Consider the following 25333-nt stretch of genomic DNA (forward strand, 5'->3'; position numbering starts at 1 on the left):
CCAAAAATCAAGTACGATTGCAATGTTAATAATTACACCTTCCAATTATGAAGTATTAACGCTGGATTATTACATCTCTTGTAATTCAAACACATCATGCAGTAGCGATTTTAGGAATACTAAGAGAACAAAACCATAGAAGACTGTTGCTTAACAAAGAGGATGGTAAATTCAGTTAGGTCTAACATGATGTAATCTTAATTCATCCTGGTTTGAGCTGCAGAAGAGAAACAAGTCAAAATGTTAAAGAGCAACATACAGTGCTACCAAATCCAAAATGCTCTAAGAGCAGTTCTGGAAAAATTAGTGAACTTCGCTGGCACTAAATCTTATTCTACAATTTCAGTGCTCGGTGCATTCATTTACTACAAAAAGATCTTGTTTGAAACTTGGTTTGTAGCAAGTCTGATAAACTGTAGAAGTAAAAAGGATGAAACATAGGCTATAATCCCAGAATTTGACTGAGAGCTAGCTTCATGCATCTCAGAGCTCCACCAATGTCTTTGCTGTTCAATGACTGGAGCGTAGCAGGTATTCTCTACATTTACATGGCTAAATGAACATGATGCTAATTACTGTATATTCTACCACAATAGAAAGACAACGATTCATTTTCTAGGGAGGAGGGATAAGAACATCAGCAGGAATCTGGTAATTAACAGAGGCATATACATGTATAACATTAAAAAAAATGATAAGCATTTGCATTTATTTTAGAGCTGTTATCCAACTTCCATTCAGCCACTGTATTAATATAAAAACATGAGAAAAAAATATGGGCTTGCTGGGGTTTTTAAAAGATTTCTGTTGGAAAACAAATATTCTGCCCTTCATGTTGAATATGGTTTGTCCAAGTGCATTGGTTTAACGTAATATTATCAGGATCTGTTTTAAGGTCTTGCTCATCAAATCTTGGTGTAGTTTGCAAAAGTGTTTTTTATAATTCATTACAGGCTGCATCCATTGAAATGGTTCCAAATACTGTTACTTAAGAAAGCCTTCTAGCTAAAATATTTTAAAAACACTTTGAAGGAACAACAACAAAAACTTGAAAAAGTAAAGCCACAGATGACCCAAAGATTTACCTCTCAGTGTACGTATTGTGGTTTTTGTTTTTAAACAAACACCCCATAACTTCTGCTCAAAAGCAAAACAACAGACACGAAGATGTCTGATGCGATGTGGTTACTCTCACTATAAGAATGAAACCCACAGTTTGCTTAGGTGGCAGCAATAGCAGCTTCCACAGGCTTCCCTGGCAAACAATTCCTTTTTCAAGCCCATTAACATTAGCTACTGATCTGACTAAAATACTCACAAGAACTCCTCTATTCTGTATCCTCCTCCTTAATCAAGTTTTCCTCTTGCGTTTCTTCTTAATGTTTTTGCACAGCATTAAACTGTCTTCTTCCACGTTCTTGCAAAAGCTGTTATGAAGATTAAAAACAGACCAGATTCAAGCTTCTGGTCTCAACATTTTGAGAGCCCTGCACCAAGAGCTGAAGCCAGCTCTCAAACGCAGCTGCCATTCCATGCCCCCACTCCAGAACTAAGGAGTGGGGACAACAACCCCAGGGGCAGGAGAAGGGGAAGAGGCCACCTCGTCAGCCCCATAATTAAAAAAGGCAGGTGTGAGGCCTCACCTTTCCAGTCACACACAGGTGATGACACTTACGACTCTTTAAAAATCAATGGATTACCAAGCACACACCTTACTTTCATCTTCTGCACAACGATGACCCAAGCTTATTGTGCACTTTAAGTTTAACCTTCAAAGCCATCTTAAAATGTGCATTAGAAGGGGTCCCAAGGATTTCTGAGAGGTGTGATCACTGCCAAAATACCAGTTGATTCCCTGTGAGCAGATCTGCACTGTTCTGTCATACATATTAAAAAAAAAAAATCAATGGTAAATTAAAAATAAACCTTGTAGCAGACAGGCACACAAACCTATTTCATCAGCCTAAGAGCCCCTGGCACCTGTGATGCAGGTGACGCACAGCACACCGCATCCACACACCCAGGGAGCCCTGCAGGGGAGGCTCTGTGCAGGACCTCATCCCCAGGGCCAGGAGCCCCCCGCTGATGGCAAGGCCAGCGGCAGCCCTGGCTGCAGGATGGTGGAGGTTTATCCTGCAAGGAGGTGGGGAAGGTGATCAACTGCGAGGAGTCCCTGCGCTTCCCAGCTTGCTTGCAGAACTGGGGGGCAGGACCCGACTGGAGGCTGCCCCGATGGCGCAGGGTCTGGAGCGAGGAGCACCCAGGAGGGGCTGTGCTGGGCTCGCTCAGCCTGCAGAAGGCCAAGGGGGGGCAACTGCTGCCCACCCCACAGCCCCCACAGGGACAGCACAGCCAGCCCCTTCTCAGAGCGGGCAGCAAAAGGCCAAGGAGCGACCATCTCAACACCAGAGAAATTCATGCTGAACAGGACAGGCTTTCCATGCCACCAGGTGGTTAAGGACTGGAGAGAGGCTTGGAAGGGCTGCAGGGCCTTCAGCACAGGAGATGGGCAAAGCTGGGATGGAGACGGCCCCAAACGACCTGTGCTGATGCTGGCCAGCCGCTCCCCAGGCACCCCTTGCCTCCAGCACGGGGCTCTCACCACCGCTGATTCTGGCAGCAGCTCCTGCAGAGGGTCTGTGGAACAGCCCACAGTGTCCTAGACAGGAGGACTGGAACAGATTGCTTCAAGATGGTGCGCAGCGACAGCAAGAACTGGCTGTGATCCCTGCCGAACACACGCATGCCGCGAGCAAGGTGGACCAGCACAGACGTTTCTGCTCTCTGCGAGGCCTGAGGCAGGACCAGGAGCTGCTGCAGCGACACCACGAGCTTCAGCACCCCCAGACTGAACCTGGTCAGTGGCCAGCACGTATCCGTGCCCCTTGAGTGGCCGACACATTCAGTACAGCTATATCACAGCCCCGGCCCCATCACCTGCTCATCATGCTGGTGCTGCTCGTCCTCCTGCTCTGCCCCTCAGCTTTCTGGGGGTAAAGCGAGGCAGCACGGCTGGGTGTCCGCTGGGGGCCGGGGGATACAGAGAGAGACAGAGGCCACGGATGGACCCCAGGACCTGGGAGACATCGACAGCCTGATGTCTGAGTGCAGCCTGATCCTTTCCCGTCACTTTTTTGAAGCACTGCAATAGCTCAACTGAAGCAGACTTCAGCCTAGAGCAGAGAGCAGGAATGCCAATTTTCACAGAAAGACTCCATTTTCTAACAGTTTGTTTCCTTGCATGAATCATCCTATTATCCAGCAAGAAATGAAATTAGATCTTGCAGCTCTCAACTGAAGTTAATAATTAATGTTACTGTAAGAGTTTCCAGTCTTCCCTGGTGAAGGAACTCTTTCAAACACATTAACATTTCAATGAGCACTGCTGTCAGTCAACCCAGCAGCTCATTCCTTTGGCCTCTTCTCCATCTTCAAGTTTTTTGTTGCCGTTGTTTTTGTTTTAAATACCAAGTTTTATCCCCCAGCAGTACCTCCGCCTTGTCTTTAAGGACAAATGCAGCTGCTAGCTCTGCTCCCCAGGCATTTCTGGGCTTGGGGGACAAATTCCTCTTTACAGTCTCTGTCCAGATTAGCAGAAGAAAAGCCAGCACCTACACCAAGCTGGTGGATCCACTGAAGGGATCCACTCTAACCATAGAAGCCTAATTCTCAGGCTTTTGTATCCTGGTTTTATTCTTCCAAGATGTTTGCACTGCATTTGGGAAGAGCAGCAAGCTGAAATCTCCACCTACAGCTCCCTTCAGGAGAGGTTCAGGTTGGAAACGAGGAGATATTTCTTCTCGGAAAGAGCAGTCAGGCATTGGGATGGGTTGCCAGGAAGGTGAAGTCACCGTCCCTGGGGGTGTTCAAGGAAAGGTTGGACGTGGTGCTTAGGGACATGGGTGATGGTAGGGGAATGGTTGGACCAGATGATTTTGGAGGTCTTTTCCAGCCTCAGCGATTCTCTGAGATGCTGTTCCCATTCAGCACGCAGGTGTGGCTGAAAGCGGGGAGCTGTGCACAGCCAGCTCCTCGGTGACTGGGGGCATGGGAAAGCTCACTCTGGAGAACTTCAGCCATCTGCTTTGTCATCTTCACTGCAGCGTGTGCTCCTTCTGAAACTGCTTTAACCACCAGCTTTCTCCTCAGGCCATTATAAAAATGCATTTCTTGGCACCCGGAGCCTAGGAGGATGGGAAAAAGGAGGGTGCCTCCAAAAGAGCATCTCATCTGGCAGCCGAGGTCCAAATCGCAGGAAGGGTCTGCTGCCAACTCACGAATTGCTCACTTTTTAGCTCCTTGGCTGCTACGACCTGTACCTATGAAGGCAGATGTAACTGCACGCTTAGTCATGACTACAAAAATTCACCCCTCTGAAGATCAGAACAAAGCTCTCCACAGCCTCTGCAAAGGCAAAGACACAGTGTGCGGGCGCACAGACAGCGCACCGGCTCACTCAGGATTACACCTTCTCCCCAGAAGGCTTATTCTGACTGAAGATCTACAGCGATCAGATTTGGGGTGATGTCCACTCCAAACGTCCACTCACCCACCATATGGAGCGTTGTATCCAGGAAGCAGGGATCGGAAGAGAATTTGGGAACGTGCTGTGCAATGAACCACGCTGCACACGAAACACCTTGCTCATCCCACAGGAGATGCTCTTCTCCTGATAGCTCCTCCACCTCTCCCACTCCTCTCCTACTCACTTGGAAAAACACGGCAGCCCTCTGACAAGGATTTTTTAACTTTTGGTGGTGGCAAAGAATATTTGCAATTCAAAGCTATACTCCAGGGCTAGAAAGCTCTCAGTTAGACTGCCGTCTCCTAGAAGATGAGAAAACCGTGCGTTTATCAGTGCAGGTGTAATGGGCTGGGCTCGGGAAGCTGGCAGCGAGCAGCCACAGGCTCTGAGACGGGAAGGAGAGCAAAGCTCTCCAAGGAAGCTTCCCCAGGATGCCCCTGGCATGCCCTGTGAACAGCTGGAGGCACAGACCAGAATTAAGATGATGTGCAAAACCTGCAGTAGTCAAAAAGCGTACTAGCACAAACATGATGGATGCAGGAAAATAAATTTAAGTAATTTAGCTGGACAAGTTATTTCTTATGCATATGTGAATTTAAGCTACTTTACAGAAAGAACAGCAGTTACCACCTTCCTTACTGAAAGGACATAGGATCACTGCTGAAAAAAGCCAAAGGCACCCCGAGTTAATGTGCACAGTTGCCATCAATTTTGGTAATACCATCACGAGCAAACCAACGGGCTTTTGGAAAAAATCCAGGATTCCTGCTTGGTAGCAGAATGCCTGTAAAACACTTAACCAGTTCCCTTTTTTTATTTTTATTCTTAAGATTCACTTATCCAACGGCTGAGCCGTGCCAGCAGGTACCTGCCTACAGGACAGCTCGTGTGGGTTAGCGGCATTTCAACCCACGCCTTGCTTTCAGACAGGTGAACAACGCACCCAGTCCCGAGGCAGCGGGATGTGCTGGGAGCTGCCCTTGTATCAGAAATGCCATTAACTGGCAAGACAGGTTGATTTTTTTCCTTTTAATGAGATATGATTTTTTTTTCCTCCCCTTTGACACAGAGATTTTTAGTTTTCTGTAAATAATTTCTACATACGTGTTGAGGGTGGAAGGTTTGGTGAAGGGCCTTATTTTCAACTGCATTACTTGCTGATAGGGAACTCCGTAAGAGTTTGTGAAATCCTATAAATAAATGGATTGTTGCTGGACAAAGCTCAGAGGTTAGCTCAGTCACTTGTTCCTAAAATGGTACTTGACACTGACTAGACTAAGAAACACTCATTAAAACATTCAACACTCATTATCCCAAACAAAGGCCGGACTTTGTGTTCTGCCAGGCATTCTGGATGCAGAATGCAGCTCAACGCACCGAACAAAAGCCACATTGAAACCGATGTATTGCAGAAGATGTGTAATAAGGTCAGTCATTCACCATATCAGAGCAGGACCCGGTCCCAGAGAAACACAGATGCATGTTCTTGGATGAAGCAGAAAAAGGAGGGAGCAGAGGGCACAGCAATTCAAAATTTCTTAGCCAAGTCACAAAGCCCAGGAAGAGCTCCTACCCCATTTTCTGTGGCATTAGCAATGCAATACAGAGAGGTGACGAGCAGGTAGAAGCAGTAATTCCTTCACCACAACCAGATCAAGTTCCAAAAGTATGCAATTGGCCCTGCCTCTGCGCCAGCCATGGGCACCACCACAAAGAGCCTGGATCTGCCCTCTCCGCGCCTCCCCGCAGGTGTTTAGGGACACGGACGAGATCCCTGAGCCTCCCCTCCTGCAGGCTGATGGCTCCAGGCCCTCCAGCATACCCACAGCCCCAAGCCCCATGCTGGGCTCCCTCCCCATCTCCATGTCTCCTGTACCGGGGTGCCCAGAAGTGGGCCCAGCTTCCAGGTGCACCTGTAGCAGCACTGGGCAGGGGAAGGATCGCCTCCCCTCACCTGCTGGCTGATTTTTGTCTTATCTGTTCCTCCAAGACATCAAATTAATCTTATAGTGAACTACGTACAATGGTGAAGGTTACTCAGGATAATACAAATTAACAGAAGCAGCCTGAGGAACACAGTTTCCTTCAGACAGGTTAAATAAAGTTACATCCCCTTGCAGAAGTGACAAGATCTACAAAAAAGAAATTTTTGCTTTGGGTTTTTGTTTGCTTTTGTAATTACTGTGGCTGCACCAAAAGCAAAGGGAGGAGACTAGCGAGGAACTGCTGCAGAGATACCAAAATCCAACCCCACAGAGAACTGTGTCCTTTAACAGGCTTCTGCTCCAATAGATGTTGAGTTTTAAAACAATATCTAGGCTTAGGTATATTACGCAATGCTACTGGCCAGCATGCTATGTTATATTGCAGTTGCTCGTACTAAATATAGGAGAACCTGCCCACAAGACTAGGTAACAGCTTCAGAAAATGCAACTGCTGGTAAGGAACTTACACCACCAGAAGTGTTAGGAGAGGAGTCAAGTGGAGCTGCCAAGCCCCAGCAGTGCCAGGAGGTGAACAAAACAAGGCGACTCCTTCAGCTCTGCTCTCCGCACTGCCACACTTGCTCAAAGCTCACTAAAAGCAGCTCAAAGTGGTTGCTCAAAGGAACCCCAAAATCCAGGAATACGCAAGTTACCCAAAAAAATACCCCACACCACCCTAGATCAGAACTAGAGCCATAAATTTGAGTACAGCTCAAATACTGTCAGAGGTGCCATCACGAAACACTACAAGGAGCTAAAAGGATTTCTTAAAAGTGTTCAGACAGTGGCTAGTGTGCAACACCAGGGTAAACCATTTCGTTTAAGACCTCAGACAGCCCATTAAATCACCAAAACACAAAATAAAAATGAGGGTTGCCGTGCTGAGATCAATTTATCAAGCAGAAAGGGAAAAGCCTCCCAGAACTGCTGTACAATCCCAGTAGGTTCCCTGCTTCCCACCAATACAGCCTGGACAACAAAAACTCCAAAGCGAAAGCTTTCTCACAGGGGCAGAGCATTTAGTAGGGAGCACCGAGAGCTGCACGGCCACACCACAGCCTGCCCCCAGAGCCACCCGGGCTCTGCCTTCTTCCCAGGCTCTGCAGGGAGCTCCAGTGGGAGCACCGCTGCTCACTTGAAAACTCTCTCCCTCTGCGTGCAAGTTACCCAATGAATATCAGGTACAACTCAAAAGCCATGACCAAGAAAATTCAATTAAGTATCCGAACTCCCTCAAATTCTTGGCTTTTGCACAAAACCCACAAAGCATCACGCAGAAATTCAGCTGATGTTGTCCTTTTGCAGGCCAAGACTGACAGAAGTATTCCTCTGCCTAGGGGATGAGCTGCAGGGAGCACCAACGTTTCACACAACCACAGAGCGGGCTGCGTTGGACGGAGCTCTCAGCTCCACGCATTCCCACTGTCGTCCTTACGTCTGGTCTATCACCCGCACCGCCACAGAGCAAGTCCGATCAGCAGGCAGATTTCACAGACAAGCCCAATAGGAGATTCATTTGATGTCAGTTCAATTCTCTGAGCTGACGGGGGTTTGCTACTCATGGTCACTACAGCTGATGGAAGGGAAGGGGTCGGGTCAGATCAGATTAATCTACTGCAGTCTGAAAAGACACCGCCGTAACGTGATACTTCAGCTTCTCAGTACAAAGCTGTACCACACATTCTTACTGCACATGGAAGAAGAAGAAATTTGTTTTAAAGGTTTGTTGAACACAAACTAGTAAGTGTTTTGTAAATAGGCAAGCTTCACCTATCCAGAAATCTACGGTCTTCACCCCACTGTTGCATCATGGAAGTGGGGAGGAGGAGGTTGCAGCTACAACAGAGCCGCGCTCTCCAGCAGAGGTTTGCAGGTGCCCAGTGGTAATTCCTACCCCGAGGTACCAGCCTGGTGCCCACGACTGCCTGATCTCTGCTGGATCTGGATTCGCTTTCCAACACATGCTGCAGAGAGCAGGAACAGCCCCAGCCCTGGGCAGGGAACGGCTGATTGCATGGCACAGATCACGGCCAGCTTCATCAAGGAGGCTCAGCTACAAGGGGGAGCCTAAAAGTCGCTGGCCTAGAGAGGCAGACTGCCTAACAGCAGCTCTTTGAAGCAGGGATCATTCGGAGATATTTATTCTCTATTCCTAATAATTTTCATAGAAAAAAAAAAAAAAAAAAGACTTCTCGATACCTAGTCAAGCTGCTGAACTCCGGGTGACGCTGCAGGGCAGGACAGAACCAGCAGGCTGGAAAAAACAGTGCTGGAGAGGAAACGTACGGGTTCCTCCCCCAGAGCAAGAAACCAACATGGGATGGGAAGGTGACTAACACAGAAGAGGCACAGCACAACAGGCAGGCTGCCAAAGATGCAAGGTAGTAAATAAGAGTGAGAAATTAACATTAATCACTAAGTCTGCAACCTTTTGCAACAACCTTGTCTTGTTTCGTTTTAATTATCTCTAATGAAGACGCATGGCGGCTTTTTAGCCAGCCCAGTAATTTTCCAACTAGATCAAGCTCTGTTCCAGCAGCAGCATGGCCAAAAGAACTCTCACTAAACGTAAATCAGCTGAAATACATGGGAGAATCTCACAGGCAGTCTTCCCCAAGTCATTGCTTGAATGCAAAAGGGTGAGTGCTTTTTGGTTTTCCTAGAACCAGAGAACGGCTCGTGCTGGGAAGGACCTTACAGACCGCCCCGCTCCAACCCTGCCATGGGCAGGGACACCTCCCAGCAGCCCAGGTTGCCCAAAGCCCCATCCAACCCTGCCAGGGATGGGGCACCCACAGCTGCTGTGGGCAGCCTGCTCAGTGCCTCACCACCCTCTGAGTGATGAATTTCCTTCTAACATCTAAGCTAAATCTGCCCTCTTTCAGTTTAAGACTGTTTTATTGGCATGCAAAGCCTACTACTTCATTAGCTACTATTACCAGACGAGAACACCTGAATGAGTATTTTCAGCTGATGGATGCAGAAATATCTCCTCAAGATTTTTAGCTCTCAGAAATAGTGCCATGCCCATCCCATTCTTTCCTCATGCAGCCTTCCTCAAAACCTACGAGTGAAGACAGAAAACTGAAAAACAAACTAAAAACCACGATGTACCCTGTCTGTGCTTTCACATACTTCCTGCTTTTAATGCACCTTTCAGCTGAAATATGAAATACTGAATATTTATGAAATATTAGGGGAAGGAAGGGGGAAATCTCTCAATGTAAAAAAAGCTTTTCTAAGGCAATCACATACCGCAGCTCATTTCCTGCACCCACTTACCAATGACCACGTCTTTCCTGGAAAATTCTTCGTTTTTCTAAATCAGTAGTCTCTTTAGCATCAATAAAACGGGAAGCATGTTCCAGTCTTTAAGCTACATAAGACTGGAGGCTAACATGACATTAATAGCCAGTTTAACTGCAGAGAGGGGCTTAAACCTCTGCTGAAAAGGATGATGAATACTGCCTTTGTCTAAGACAGAAAGAGCAGAGGTTGCAACCAGAGATCAGACATGAAAACCAGAAGTCAAGAACTGCCCTCATGTGCATGCACCAAACCTTAACAGTAAAGGCCAGGTAAGACTCAAGTCTTCCATAACAACTCAGCATTTAATAACTAGATGTTCTTTATCTTAAATATATAATTGTTGTTTATTCTTTTGCTTTACAGAAACCTTCCCTCTATAGTCATATTTTTTAGCTTATTATTTCTTAGTTAAGAATCTTGGTGGATTCACACTGATTTATTGCCCTTGTATATCAATGCAATAGTACCAAGCAATAAAACCCTCAATACCCATGATCTAGCAAGGAGTCTAAACAAACGGGAACCATATTAGCACACACGGCTCCTACAACGACATCACTAGAATCAGAAAAAAATTAGAAGGGGATACCTTGATATTATCAGTCAAACCCCAGCTCTACACCAGGCAGCATCAACACAGGTTGCTTAGGGCCGTCTTCAGCCCAGCTCTGCCCACCTCCTGTGCTGAAGGCTCTGCAGCCACTCCAAGCCTCTCTCCTGTCCTTAACCACCTGGTGGCGGGGACAGCCCGTCCTTCTATTGAGCTGGAATTCCTCTTGCTGTTCTCTTGTCCTGCTGGCTGCAAGGTGGGCAGCAGTCACACCCCCTCAGCCTTCTCCTCCCTATGCTGAGCAAACCCACCGGGGCCGCCCCTCCTGCATGCCCTGCGCTCCTTCCCCCAGCCTTCTTGATGACCCATGCAACTTGCTCTGCCTCATCAGCATCTGCCCTGAGCATAGAGGGCTCAAGCTGGACACAGACAGGATCCCAGAAGTGCTGCCCAGAGAGGAACTGCCGCTTCCCCAGCGATGCTCCGGCTGAAGCACTCCAGCCTGCCTGTCACCACACGGATCAGCAGGGCTCACGGTCACTGAACTGCAGCTACAAACCATCCATCTGAGACATTAAGGAAAACGCATCAAACATCCGGCACAGAGCAACACAACTAAAGGTGTGAGAAGATTAGAGAGGAGACATTTCATCTCCAAAGCCAAGACTTCACCCAAAAACATCTGCCAAAACAAACACAGGCACATACCAGGGTGTCAACACAGTATCTCACAGGGCTGGGTGAGAAAGGGAGTGAGAGGGCACAGTTAAGGTGAGAGAGCATTAATCATCAGGTGTAAAGCACTGCTTTCATTTACACAGTTCCTTGGCACATCACAGCAACTTCTGCTTCCCACAAAACGGAGAGGAGTCAGCCGTTTCTGCAACCTCCGAGCAAATTCTGGTCCTAGAAGAAGTGAGGAACAAGGCAAGCTGAACTGGTCCCAGGAACGTGAATGATTTAACAGGCAGCTGCCAGAAAACAAGGACGAGATCATGACATCCAGCAAGAAAAACAAAGCATCTCAAACCAAAAAAAAAAACAAGCTGTTGCTAGGCGAGCACATGACTTATGTGAATGTCAAAGCAAGAAAAATTCAGGAAGTCCAGATAAGAACTGGAGAAGGCTTTTCCCACAAAAAGGCCCTGGATTTTCAGAGATATCGAGGCTACAGGGAGAACAAAAAGTTCACAAGACCAGTTCATAACAGAATCACTTCTTCCCCAAAGGATCCGTCCTTACCACTGGAGATAACCACACTGCTGTCTCGGGAAGGCTCCCGTGAGGGAAGCACCGAGGTGTCGCCAGCACGGCTCTCAGGTGCAGCCCCGTGGACAGGGCACGGCTGAGGGGGAGCACCCAGTGGTGGTTCCAGGCCCTGTCCCATTCTTCAACAACCCAGGGGAATTAAGTTATCAGAGGGCACCCTGGAAAGCAAAACTAACCCCAGGGCACACCTGGAGAACATCTGACCCTCGGGAGTTACCTCAGGCCAGACATCCAGCGCCGGTGCGACGCCGGGTCCAGGCCGCGGGGCCAGCGGTACGACAGCCCCGGCCAGCTGGACTCACCCTCCAGCCACAGCAGTGTCTCAGCTCTTCCATAAACATCAGGATGCTGAGCGTTAAACACTGAAACCAGCCGGTGCTAAAATGCAGGTTTCCACAGCAACGCCAACAGTGCCACACAGGGCCTTTGGAACATGTCCCTGTGTTATCGAACGCTACCAGCGTACGTGTGTTGCAGCTTACAGAGTTGCACAGGTTTGAAAACCTTGATTTTATTTCCCAAAGGCTGGGATTTTGGTCTTTGAAGTACACATCGTAAAATACCAAAAAAGAAAAGCGATCACAATGTGCAGTGACACCCATTGCAGACTGCAGCTCTCAGACTCCCTTCACATCAGCTTTCCTGCACGGGCTAGCGGCTCAGCCTCTTGTGCAAGTTTTAGGAATCCAAAACAAAACCTTTGTCACTCATAGGGTACAGACGAGCAAGAACACGCAGCACCCAGTCACTGAGTCACTTCATGGTTGGCTGCGAGGCAGGGAACATGCTCACACGGGTTACTTGTGCCGAACTACATCTAATAATCCCTTACTAGAAGGAAATGCAGCAAGATGAACGCAGCTACAAGCGGTTCAGAACTGAATAGGCCAGCCTTAAAAAAAAAATAATAATAATAATCAGACTGCATGGCAGTAACACAGCAGATTAAAGGCAAATTTACATGGTCAGCAGGATGAGAGAACAATACAGGTTTTTGCTAAATCAATTCAAACAAGCGTAGAGGCATTTCCTTTTTTAATAGGGATGTTAATCAAAATGCAAAGACTTGAAATCAGGACCGAAAACCTTAAAAAGATGAACCAGTTCCAACACATATTCTGGACATACTCTAAAGAAAAAGTGAATTTCTTCCACGTGTAGTCAAAAGATATGGGAAGAGCTCCACAAAACATGAAAAAATATTAACTACAAATTTTGCTTTTAAATTCTGAGGATTTTGAGGCTGCTTATTAACAGTTAAGAAAGACCCATGGCTTTGACAGCCTCCAAGAGGGGCTCTCGCATTAAGAGCAATGGATGCAGAGGGTGACAAATGGCTTCCTAGGTAATTAACATCTGTTAGTAACTGCTTATCTGTGACCTGCTCAAACCTGGTCTCGTCTTTCAAACCGCAACAGAAACTAGTAAAACCAAATCAAAACTTTACAGCACCACTCCACGTGCCATCTGGTACTACTGCAGGATGCAGACACACCCCAGAAAACAGGGAAACAGGGCTCGAATGTGGAGCCCCGCGGGACAAGGAGTTGCTGGGTGGTACTCACTGCACCCACTTCTCCCCTTCTCCACATTCAGGAGAGGCAGAGCCAACACCCTGGTGGCTGCAGCCCAGCCTTATACTGAATTAGGCATCAATGAAGTCACGTCCTCAAATTGGGGGAGAAAAACATATGAGTTTCTTCAGCATGCTAATGAGATCACAGGACAAGAAGGTACCTCCGAGCTAAAAGAAGGAACAGGGCAGCACTATCAGGATAACGCCCTTTGTGAAAGGTTTGGTTACTCAATACAAGGCTGTCTCCTAATCTGTGGAATAAACCAAATGAGGCTCACAACAGGCTTCCAAAATACAGTGAATACTAAAAAGGGGAAAAAATGTACTCTGAGGAACTGGGGGCCTGCTACACTACTTCACCAGCTCTGGAGACTTCAGTTACCAAATAGTTTGGACTAGATATCTCTGTCAAAACTCTGTTCAAAGCAGGGGCAACACTGACTTCTGACCAGCTGTCCTGGGACTTTGTCCTGTTGGGTCTAGAAGAGCTCTAGTGATGCTCCAACCTCTCTGCTCCAGTGCTGAACTGCTCCACAAACAGAGGAACAGATGCACGGAGACATAAGTGGCAGGTAAAATACAGAACATTTCTTTGGCAAGGTGAAAAAAATGCTGCACGAAGTGTGTGCTGCAGCTCTTACTCATCAGTGAGGCTACAATGACACAGCACAGAAAGCCTACTTTGAGCTAGCAGCAGGTTACAGGCAGGTCCAGAAGGAAGCTTGTTAATGAGAGAAGCACCTGCGGTATTCTCAGCCTGCTAATGCCATAATGATGTCCGGGTTTGTTTCATACCAAGCCTCTTACCAACCATTACTGTTAGAAGAGGATTAGTGTCACAACTGTGGGAAAAAGCCTGTACAAAGCCTAGCAAAGGAAGTGACAGTGCATCAGATGGAAGTCCTCCTGCTGCATGAGACCAGGAGGTTCGGGTAGGGAAGGATTACTAACGGAGAACACGGGAAACAAGAGGCATGCTGCTTTCTGGGGTTATCTCATAAGCCTCTGCTCAGGGACTGCGCAGAGTCACCACTACGTGAATCACCACTACGGATCCCATCAGGACACAGGTGTGTCACAGCGCTGTTCAGACCAACCTACCCTGCAAGGTAAAAGGAAACCACAAAGCTCCTTCACACAAGAAACAGAAACAAGAAGTGCCTCCTTGGGCCAAAGCTGCCGGAACAGGGATTATTCACCCATCCTTTTCTGGCTGAACTTCCACGTGAACTTTCAGCATCACATCTGGTATTTCCTACTTGACTTCGAGAAGCCAACTTTTTTATAGAGATGCTGGAAAGACAAGGCACCCATCCTTTCCATTCAAGCAGCAATGAGATATTACTAATTGCTCCTTTAATATAAAATAATAATAATTCACATCTCAAGAGCAACTATTTTTGTCATAGTTGGTCAGCCTCTCCTAACAATAAGGAAAATGCTACCATTCATTAAAGTTGATGAGAGCAAAGAATTTTCCACCGGTTTAGGTAAGTAACTGTACCTCCCCAATCCCGAGGCTGTTTATGCCTGGTTTAAATATATTCATAGTCATTAAAAATAGTAAAGTTTCCTACTCAGAAGTGCAATGCATTGCACTATGACACTTCTTAAAAGCATAAATACAAGACTTCATTTCTGGTATTCAGTGGAACGAAAAGCAATCGGAAAAACACCCCAGAAGGTCTAGATACTTAGCACTGAGTATTTCTAAGTTAACCAAATGCTGCTGTATAGCATTCAAGCAACTTTGGGCAGAGGAGAAGTAACACCGTCCAACAGATCTGAAGCTGCCTTCCATTTTCTAGCAACCCTGGAGCACCATTACCTACACGCACCAAAACCAAATCATGCCTGAGGACACATGAATGTGAGCAGGGAAGCAGCCACTTTTCAGCTTCCCTCCCTGTTCTCCTGAGTCAGCTGTCTCGGGCAAATGCAGGGAAGTTTGCTGTCTCCCCAAGTGTCTACCTACTGACCTACCTATGTGATCGCTTGAGCACTAAGTCCAGGTTTAAAAAGGAAAAAAAAAAAAAAAAAGGAAAGGAAAAAGACACGTACCCAAAGTCAGGGAGAGGGAGGAGTGTCCTGTAGTATTGAGACTTTAAACAACTACACCTTTACCACCACTATAAATGAAGTTGCGTACACACCACTCATGCATTTCATACAGTCTGCAGCTATCACCCAGTTCACTAAAGCAACACGTGTCCAAACCAAGTATTTTTGAGTTCTTTTGGTCTGATAGTTACAGCCAACGGCTGCGCTACCATTTTATAACACATAAAACATTAACTCACTAAGAAGAGCAGAGGTTGAGCAAAGAAGTATGCTGCTGCTTGCTGCTTCCAAAGCCGCAGTCCTATGGCTTTGTTAATCAGGCGAACCCACCCCACGCAGCAAGCAGGCGCATGGTTTTGTCCGCACATCACGCGTCCCTCCCACCACTCCCATCACCACAAACATCGTAACAGGCAATCTCAAGAAGCCCGTATTTTCTCCTCTTGTTTGCTAAGTGGAGAAAAACTTTGCCAAGTGGCTTGTCCGTTAACACTTCCAGAAGGCAGCAGATGAGACGTCTTTAAACAAACCTACCGCAGACTTCACAGCCATGATTCCAGCCAAAGCCTGGATTCATGAGACCCAGGGAGCCAGCTCGGTACCTCACAGCCACCAAACTGCAGATGCCTTGCTACCTCTTCACACACACCCTCCACCCCCACCTACCTCTCTCATCATCTCTGGCAGCCGCCACAGGTCACCAACCCAGCAGGGAGATGGGCAGCTGACTGCAAATTAGCAGTTTGTATTGGATCATGGAAGGGCCTGAGGCAAAAACAAGAAAGCAGGGCCTCCCTCTCTCTCAGCAGTGGAAATCCAGTAGGTTCATATCAGCTGCTCCATACAGCATTGCTTAACACCAGAAGAGAAAGAAGCAGATCAGAGCCTCTTACAGGAGCAGCCAATTCAGCTTCATTTCCAGGTACCCAGGTTTGTCCATCGCGGATGCCCTCAGCCTGGTCTCTTCCTTCCCATCACAAAACCTGACACTTCCCTTCCATGCTAAACCCTGTGGACACTGTCTTCTTCCACTTGGCACACAGCACGTTGGGATCACCTGGTCACCTCCCTGCCACCAAGCACGGAGCCTCCTGGCTTCCAGGGACTTTGGCTCAAGGACCTTTCAGACACAGGATCTGCCTCTCTGGGGTCAAAACCAAGAAAGTGAGGCCACCCATTTATAGAAGGAAGCCAGCTTTATTCATCTTCATGCAGATTTTATTATTATTTTTTTAATCGATCAATACATTTTTTGGAAAAAGATGGCAATTGTTCAAATAGACAAAGTTTGAGTGAAATGTCTCTACTTCTGCTTAACAGAAGCAATAATGCCAGATTTCACATCGACACACCAAAACCGAGGAAGAAATACAGTCTGGCTAGCGTTCAGCAGAAAAGAATAGGGAGAATGGGAAGAAATGTCCCCATACTGATTTCTTAATGATGAGAAAGTTAAACATTTTTACTCCAAAAGCTGACAACAGAGGAACCAAATAGACAGACAGTGGAGAACTGCAAGCAGAGCATGGAAATAAATCCTTTGGCTCTCCTTCCCTGAACGTACCCCAGAAACCTTGCTCCTTGCTGTTAGTTTATCTTCCAGGTCACCTCATCGCTGGAAGGTAAAATGCTGCTTCTTCCTCTGCAAAGCTTCACCACCACCACAGTCCTTCCCCCAGAGGGGTAGGGGAACAGAACAGAGCAGTGCCATTGAAATTGTGATGGCCACCTGACGTGCACGTGGGCATCAAAACCTCCGAAGCAGCGCTCCCATGATCTCAGCCTGGTGTCCCTGGGCAGAGGCCAGACCCCGAGCTGTTCCCAGCTAAGGCAGTTACTGCAGACACATGCAGTATAACTGTCCGCACAAAGATGCTTAGAAGGAGTACGACTTTGAACTATTTTCAATTAAACCCAAGCACAAATTATATTACCGTACTTCCAGCCTCAAGCCAGGATTATTCAAAACTGGAAACCACCAAAGGAGAGATGACAGCGTGGTTGTGCACCATTCTGCACAGTTCTGTTATTCTGCAGTGGATAAACAGCATTAGAAAAAGAAAACCTATCCCGAGTTGGCACGACACCAATACAACAACCCTAAGCCAAGCAGTTAGGCACAAAAATAAGGTACTATAGCGTAATAGCTAAGCACAACTCATTCACGGAGCCATTCCTGCCAGCGTTCTCAGAATTGTAGATATTTCTTCTGATTATGCAAGGTTGCTAATTCCTGGAAATCAGGATTCTGACAAATACCTACATCCTGCCAGCACACAGGAACTGAAGTTAAAGGAAAGGAGGGAGGAAAAAAAAATGCAATTACAAATATACAGTTTGTTGCCCAGTCAAGACATCATCTAGAAGACACAGAGAGATTTTTAAAATACATTTTAAGAGTCAAGTTTCTGGACTGTTTTTTAAACTATTTTAGCTGCAGTTGGATTTAAGGCCTGTGCAATTTAACCACATCTCTTATTTTATAATGAATTACTAGAAAATCCTTGATCTTTTGTGCAAAAACAAACTCTTTCATAAGGTTTTCTTCCTTCTTTTTGGGAGGGGACAGGAAAAGACAGGGGAGCGGGAGAAGAGAGTGCTCCAGCATTTGGAGCTCAGCAGTTATTTCTAAGAACCCCATGCTGGAAAAAGTTGGCATGACAGCGGGTTAAGCACTTCTGAAAGCTGCAGATCTAAACCCAGCTGAAGGTGTAACCCCGTGCAGACTTTAATAATGAAATGGCAGCAGCTCCAATGCTGAACTGAGTCGAGCACACCAGCAGTAGAACTGCATTCCTTTCTCCTGGGGCGCAGGAGGAGTCATTCAGCCTGCCATTCACACGCTTACCCAGCTTAACTGAAAGTCAGTGTGCACAAGATTACACTTAATTTCTTTTAAAAAGGGATGGAGCTGCCTAGTAGCATTTCTTTTTCTGCTACAGAAATCCCCTCTTATTCAACACAATTAAAATGAACATTTTAATGGGAAGTAGCAAAGAATGTAAAAGATGAAGGCATTCAGGAAAATTAGTGAGATTTTCTCTGTTCACTGACACCAGCATTTACAAAACTGAATAAATCAAGACACTGCTGCACTGATATCGCATCTGGCTTTTTATTGACCTAAGCTGTTAGGAGTAATCCAGCCCTCACTGTTACTAAAAGGCCTAGAGATTTCCAGCTTCCAGAAAAGCCCCAGTTCGTATGCCACAGAGTTTAATTAAGCAAGAGGTCTTGGCCCCATATAATCTCCTAGGACTAAAAAAGGCTGTCGGTTCAGGCTGACTCAGCCAAATCATATTGAACCTCGCTAGTTAGCCACCGAAGAGGCTGCACCTACCGTAGCTCTTGCAGCACCAGCGCACAGCTGCTTCACGCAGCCCCCATGGCAGACACCTCACTCTGCTTCACGCAGCATTACCCACAAGAGCGAATGAATAACGATAATAGCACCAAGTCCCACAGTCGCTGACAAGGCCTCTGGGATCACACAGCACCTGTGGAGGTGGCCTGCCTTGCATAACAAGCTGCGTTTGGCTTCGGAAGGGTATTATGCCCATTGAACCTCCCATCATCTGAAGGTGCAGCTGCAACCCAGAGGCTGCGGCAGTGCACTCTTTCAGCCCGTAACATCCTAAAATATTCAGTTTCGTCCCTCCTGACAGCTAAATTCACTTGGCACTCACATTACGCCTGGTTGTATTTTCAAAACAGAAAGGAATCCCATTAGATATTCACCAGACACAGCTCCCAGAAAAGCTGTGCCTGTGGGACTGAGAGGGCTGCTGCAGCAGGCAGGCCTCCCGCTGCCCAGCGAGCCTCAGCAGCTGCGGGGCTCCCAGCCCCTCTTTGCTCCCCAGCAAAATGGCAGCAAGCTGTCCACGAGCCCATGGCAGCGCTGGGTTTACATTCAGCACGACACAGTGCCCTCCAATGGCCAGCCCCACCGCCGGGATGGAAAACAAGGGCAGCCACGAGCAACTCGGCCCTCCCTGCCAACAGGGCTCGCTGGCACAGTGTGGTGAGGTGGGGTGCAGAGTGATGGGGTGCAGTACGGTGTGATGGGGCTCAGCGTAGTGGGGTGGCCTGACCGCACATGCTAACATTGCTCCACACCCCCAGACCCTGGTGTGAGCACAAACCACCTGGAACATCTGTACATCAATCTTGCGTTATTAAAGCCAGGAATGTACTTAGCATTAGTAAGAATGGCCAAAATATGCTGAAAAGTCCCTAAAAGCAAGCTTAAAATGCGAGCTTTTATAAAATCCCAAATCTATTGACCTACCACGGAGAACCACAACCTATTAATTTTGTTGTTATGCTGCTGTGAGTACACATGCAAGGCCTTTCAATTATGAAATGCTACCTCATCTGGACTTTTTAATCATCATTTAAAGTTTTACATGCTATCTCTGGGAAGCCAATGCACTTAGAATCTATAAAACCAATTCAGGAGTTTTTTCCATTTACAAAGTCAATAAAAAAAAGTTCCTGTTCTGAATCGCTTATTGCTTAGATGCTGCGCCTCTGCTGCGACCAAAAGAGGTCCTTCCTCACGCTGATGGAAAAGTTATGCTTTTATATAACCAGAATATTCAGAGCAGAAACAACAGGCCTCTATTTTTAAGAAGTCTGTGTTCCCAGACAGAACAGTTCAGTTGGAAGGGAGCTGCACGGATCACCCAGTCCGGCTGCCTGAGCACTTCAGGGCTAACCAAACACTACAGCGTGTTAATGGGGGCACCCACCGTCCAAATGCCTCAAACACTGACAGCCTCGGGGCATTAAGCACCTCGCTGGGAAGCCAGTGCCAGTGTCTGACCCCCTCATGGTAAGGAAATTTCCCTAACGCCCAGCCCAAACCTCCCCTGGCAGTTTGGTGCCATTCCCATGGTTGGCACCTGCCTCTGTGCTTCCCTCCTCGGGGTCGCCTCGGGGCCCCTCTTCTCCAGCCCGGACAGACCAGGGGACTTCTGTCTCTCCTCAGGAGTGCCCTCCAGCCCTGCTGCCAGCCTTGTTGCCCTCCTCTGGGTGCTTTCCAGGACCTTAACAGCCCTTTTGTACTGTGGAGCCCAGACGCACACAGAAAACCCACAGCAGTGTTAACTACAAGCGTGCCTCGGGAGCTCCCTCTGATCCCGCTCTGGGCCCGAGCTGAGGGAGCTGCAAGATGCTGCATGGGGCAGGGGCAGCCCTGGTGCTGCTCACTCACCTCCCAGCTTTGTGCTGGGGTTCAGCAGCCCTGGACAATGCCCCACTGCCACCCACACACCACTTCCCCCAGGCCTCAGCAACGCGTGCTGCCATCCCACAGAACTAGAGCCATCCGACCGAACCAAACCGCGCTACTGCTCCTGCTGCTGCCCCCCAGGGCTGGGCACTGCCCTGCCAGGCGACACAGCCTGAAGCCACGCTCCTGCTCCTCCAGGGGCCTGCTGCTGACAGCCCAACCTCGAAAAAGCTCCAGCTGCACAACCACAGCGCTGAAGCAGGGTGAGCAGCGGGAGCATCCTCAGCCAGTTGTAGCACACACCAGGAAACATTACCTTAAGTCTAATTACAACCTTCTAGGACACGGACGCTTCCCCCCAGCAACTCACCATCGCGCTTATTTCAAAACTGTGTGGCTTGCTTGGAGCACAACGTGGAGACAAGCACCACTGAACCCCGCTATGTCATTGAGTCAGGTGGGGAAGAACATTGAGCCTTCTTCCTCGGTAATAAATCAAGTTAATTGGTAACCAGCGCAGTAACCCCCTCCTTCCAAAGCCTTCGTAGCCCCATTGCAGGGGCAGGGCTGCAACACACATGGATGAGTGTCACTAACAGGACACTCAAGTATGGGGGGAAAGCCAATCCCCAAGGGAGATCTCTGCAGAGCAACAAACCCACCAGGAACACAAAGACCAGACAAAATCCAGCTTCCCACGTGCCTCATTCTGGAGCAGTGCGCACCAGGAGGCTGCTTCTCCACTGTGCTGCAGCCATTTTTGCTGCTCACCCCGTGGCCCAAACTGTACTTCACCATGGCATCATTTTGGCCAACCTTAGCTTTGTCTTTTACCCTGATATAGATAGTACAGGCAAACCTAGACTTTAAAGAAACCCATCTCGTGTGGAGGCAGCGCTTCCTTCACAGCTGAAAACTGTGTTTATATGAATGTGCTACAACAATGCCTCGTTGGTTTTAGTCTCAACAGAGGGCCAAGGAGGCTCCTGAGATCCTGAAATTCTTCAGGCTTCATTCCTCAGTGTGCCCAATACAGTACATGAGAACAAGGATGAGAAGAGATTAAGCAGCACTGCCTATAACCAGGCCTACTTATTGTAAGGCATATGCAACCACCGCACGCATCGGGATAATTTTCACACAAGTAAGCTCCTCTTCCACAACTTCTAACGCATGACAAAACAAATCATCTCTACAGGAAGTTCTTAATTTCAGTTTATTCAACCAAAAGTCATAGAAGTTAAACTGAACTCGAAAGCAGAGCAATGTTGGAATTGGAGAGAGCAGAGTCACACATGAACTCTTTGCCTTAGTTTGAAATAGACACAGGCAGGAAGACGGCAGATAAACACATAGGGCATGCAAACTCTTTAACAAGTGCAACAGTTGCAATGCAAAAATACTGTTTTTTTTTCAAGGATCTTTTTCTAAGGACACAATGTTTCTTCACCTAAACATGGTACAAGAAGCTGGGAATTTTTCCTCTGCCCAGGCACTGTGAGCAGCGGGAAGGGAACACTTGGACAAGACTCAGGTTACCTTGGGCCACGTTCTATTCAGACTCCAGAAATTTCCCTAAGGGACACATTATCTCCTTTCTTCTTTACAGATAAAAGAAAAAACTAAAAAGGTGAATTAGGTTCATGGGATTAATCTTGTGTTCAATGTTTCGGGAACTCCTTTAGTTGAAGCTGGGGAGAACGGCTGCAGTGCCTTGTGCTGCTGCGCGCCCTGCTCCCTGCAGCCCAGCTCCCACCCGGCTCTGCAGCCCTGCCATTGCCCACACCAGGAGCACTCGGCCAGCAGCAGCCTCACACGCCGGGCGTGGGCGATGCACACACAGCTCAGGTTAAAGGCGGCAGTGCCCTATGCGGAAACAAAAACATTTTCGGCTCCTAAGCAGCACAACTTTCAAACATGCTGGTGTTTAAAGACTGCGTGAGGGCGCCTAAGCTTCCAGCGGATCACGTGAATGCTGCTCCACAGAGCCACAGAGGCTGAGGTTGGCAGCAGGACCTCTGGGGGGCATCTTGCCCAAACGGCTGGCCCAGCAGCCCCCCAAGCAGGGTGCCGAGCCCTACGTCCTGGCGGCTGCTGGAGACCTCCCCAAGGAGCCCCCAGCCCCTCTCTGGGCAGTCTGGGCCAGGGCCGTGGCACCCACAGAATGAAAAATTTGGAGAAGCAAATCTGATTTACAGGGAATTTTAACCACCAAGATAATCTAAAATTGTGTACAATTCACATTTCCAGGGATGCAGCTTTAGGAAGACACCGTTTAAAGAAAAGTGGAGTTTGTCAGGAGACAAATGCAATGGTCAGCTTGTCATTTGTAATTCAGTAAGTCCCTAAACCTCTGAGTGTCTAAACGCCTAGCAATAAAGAAAAATTAATAGCCTCTGTGTCTCTATACATGATCTGGCCTCCAAGACTAGCAAAGAGACTTTACTTGTCAAAACCAAACAGACACGAGTCCAAGCCAATGTTAATGGGAAGCTGTGGTCCCCTGAAGCCAACACACAACGGAACTGAGAACATTCCTGCCTTTCTCAACCACTCCAGGTTTAATTTACGAAGCTTATGGCTGGTCCCCAGGGAGATTCTCCTCCCTCAGTGCTTTCCTTTCCCCTCGTGCTTACCCAAGCCCTGACAATGCTTTAGCCAGGTGGGGTATGCAAGCCACTGCCTATCAGGCTGCACAGTGCTGCCTCTGTTCTCCGTGCATTTCCTCACCCTGTCCCTTTTTCCCTTTCTTCCACCTATTTCCATTTGCAGTCTCTTCTCGTATTTTCAGATTACTGCTGCTCTGTTCTGTCCAGCACGGTCATGATTCTACAGCAGCATGGAAAACTTACAACCAGCCCACTGCCCCTAAGAGACAGGTGACCTCTGTGGTCATCGCTACCTTCGTGATGTGGGACCACCGAGGGACATGGCAGGGAGCCCAGAGGCCGCTTTCTGTAAGCCGCTGTTTTCCAGACGAGGGCCTGACGCCTCCCCCCACCTGGACGGCCGTACCGCAGCACCACGCGGCAGCCCAGGCCCCGACCCTGGGACACAGGGTGGCTCCCACCCACCCACACAGCAGTGGCTCCCACCCACCCCCTTCAGATCCCATCCGCCTGGGAGCCCAGGCCGGGCGGTGGGGGCTGCACAGGCTGCACACCTCCACGCAGCGCCCTTCTCCCCCGGTGCATTTCTCCTTAGCATTCTGCACAAGCACTAGCACATGCCGGGGAAGGAGGCAGGGACAAAAGGTATCAGCGAGCACACACACAACAAAAGCAGCCGCCAGACTCAAGTGCTCTGTTCGCAGTCACCTATTTGGAGCACAGCAGCTTTGCCCACGGGTTTCCATTTTCCTGAAGGATAAAACCTGCGAATACACCCCGAACCATAAATGCATACAACCCCTACAAATCGCTTGGGGATTCTGCATCAGCGCAGCCAGCCCAGCCTGGCTCTCCGAAGCCCCCCAGCAGGCCGGCAGCACGGCGCAGAGCACACCAAGCACACCGCGGCAGATCCCTGTTATCTGGGGGATCGGTGACATCGATCCGGTGGCTCTGGGAACCGGGGGCCAAGAGGGGGAGGAAACCAGACAGAATGAGCTGCTCTGGGGATTCCTGGAGCCACGGCCGCGCTGAAGCAGACTTGTTCTTGCATGAAGGCTTACAAAAACAAACTGGGGAGGGAAGAGATTGTCCTCCAGTTCCGTGCTCGCTGTCTCAAGCACCAGAGCCTCTTGTGATGCCTCCTCTCCTCCCTACCTTCGCACACACACACGTTTAAACCAGGTTGCTCTCACAGCTTTATAAACCAACAACAGCCGCACTAACCAGCTCCCTCCCTGCACGAAACACCCACTCGAGGCAAGGAGCCTTCCTTCCATCGGGATGAAGCGCTACAACCACCCAGCCTCGGAGCAGCTCGGCTGGACGAGGAAACGAAACAGCCCGGCAGCTCCTGCACGCCCCGGTCCCCCCGCAGCACAAAGGCCGGGCGGGCAGCCCCCCGTGCTGGGTGGCGCCGTGACAGCTCCCGGTGTCGCCTCCTGGAAAGCACGAGCTGGCCGCGGGATGCCCGGCGGGCACCAGGGCCCCCGGCACGGCAGCAGCGGGGCTCCCGGCCCCGGCCCCGGCCCTTTGTTCCGCACGCACCTGCCGGGGGGCGCCGCCCGGGGGTGCTGCCGGCGGCGGGGCCGGGCCGAGCCAAGCCGTACCGAGCCGTGCTGTGCTGTACCGAGCCGTACCGAGCCGATCCGTGCCGTGCCGCCCTCCCGGCCGCTCCCGGGGCGCCCTCCCGGACCGACCCTCGACCTTCGCCCGGGGCCCGCGCGGCCGGGCCGTGCCCGCAGGTGGGGCTGGGGGCGGCCCCCCCCGGGGGACAGCGGCACCCCCCGGCCCCGGCCCCGGCCCCGGCCCTGTTCGTCCCCGTCCCCGCGGCCGCGCCGGACCCACCTCCTCCTCGGACAGCCCGTACACCGGCTCCACCGCCGCGGTCGCCATGGAGCCGCCGCGGGGGGAGCGCCCCGCTCGGCCGCAGCTCCGCGCACTCCGTGCCCCGGGGGCTCCGCCGGCCCGGCCCAGGTGAGGAGGAGCCGGAGCCGGAGCCGCCGCCTTCCTCCTCCTCCTCCTCCTCCTCCTCCTCCTCCTCCTCCTCCTCCTCCTCCTCCTCCTCCTCCTCCTGCTGCTGCCCCCGCTGCTGCTGCTCGCCCGCGGGCGGCGGAAGGCGGCAGCGGAGCCGAGCGCCGGCGGGAAGGGGCCGGGGGCGGTGCCGGGCGACGCCGCTCGGGGGAGGCGCTGGGGCCGCCCGCACCGCGCCGACA

The 25333-nt window shown here is 49.4% G+C and overlaps 1 protein-coding gene across 3 annotated transcripts in view; it reads right to left on the reverse strand.

Annotated features, from left to right (window-relative positions):
- NEDD4L (NEDD4 like E3 ubiquitin protein ligase) overlaps positions 1–25119 on the reverse strand; it is a 140994-nt gene extending 115875 nt beyond the window's left edge. For all 3 annotated transcript variants that reach the window (XM_084304394.1, XM_084304393.1, XM_084304396.1), the window contains exon 1: positions 24966–25119. In XM_084304394.1, the coding sequence (XP_084160520.1) occupies positions 24966–25013 (48 nt within the window). In that variant the 5' untranslated portion in view covers positions 25014–25119. The remainder of the gene's footprint in view (positions 1–24965) is intronic.
- Between the last annotated feature and the right edge of the window lie 214 nt (positions 25120–25333).

Source organism: Netta rufina, assembly GCF_964035555.1.
Source record: "Netta rufina genome assembly, chromosome: W".
Classification (NCBI taxonomy): domain Eukaryota; kingdom Metazoa; phylum Chordata; class Aves; order Anseriformes; family Anatidae; genus Netta; species Netta rufina.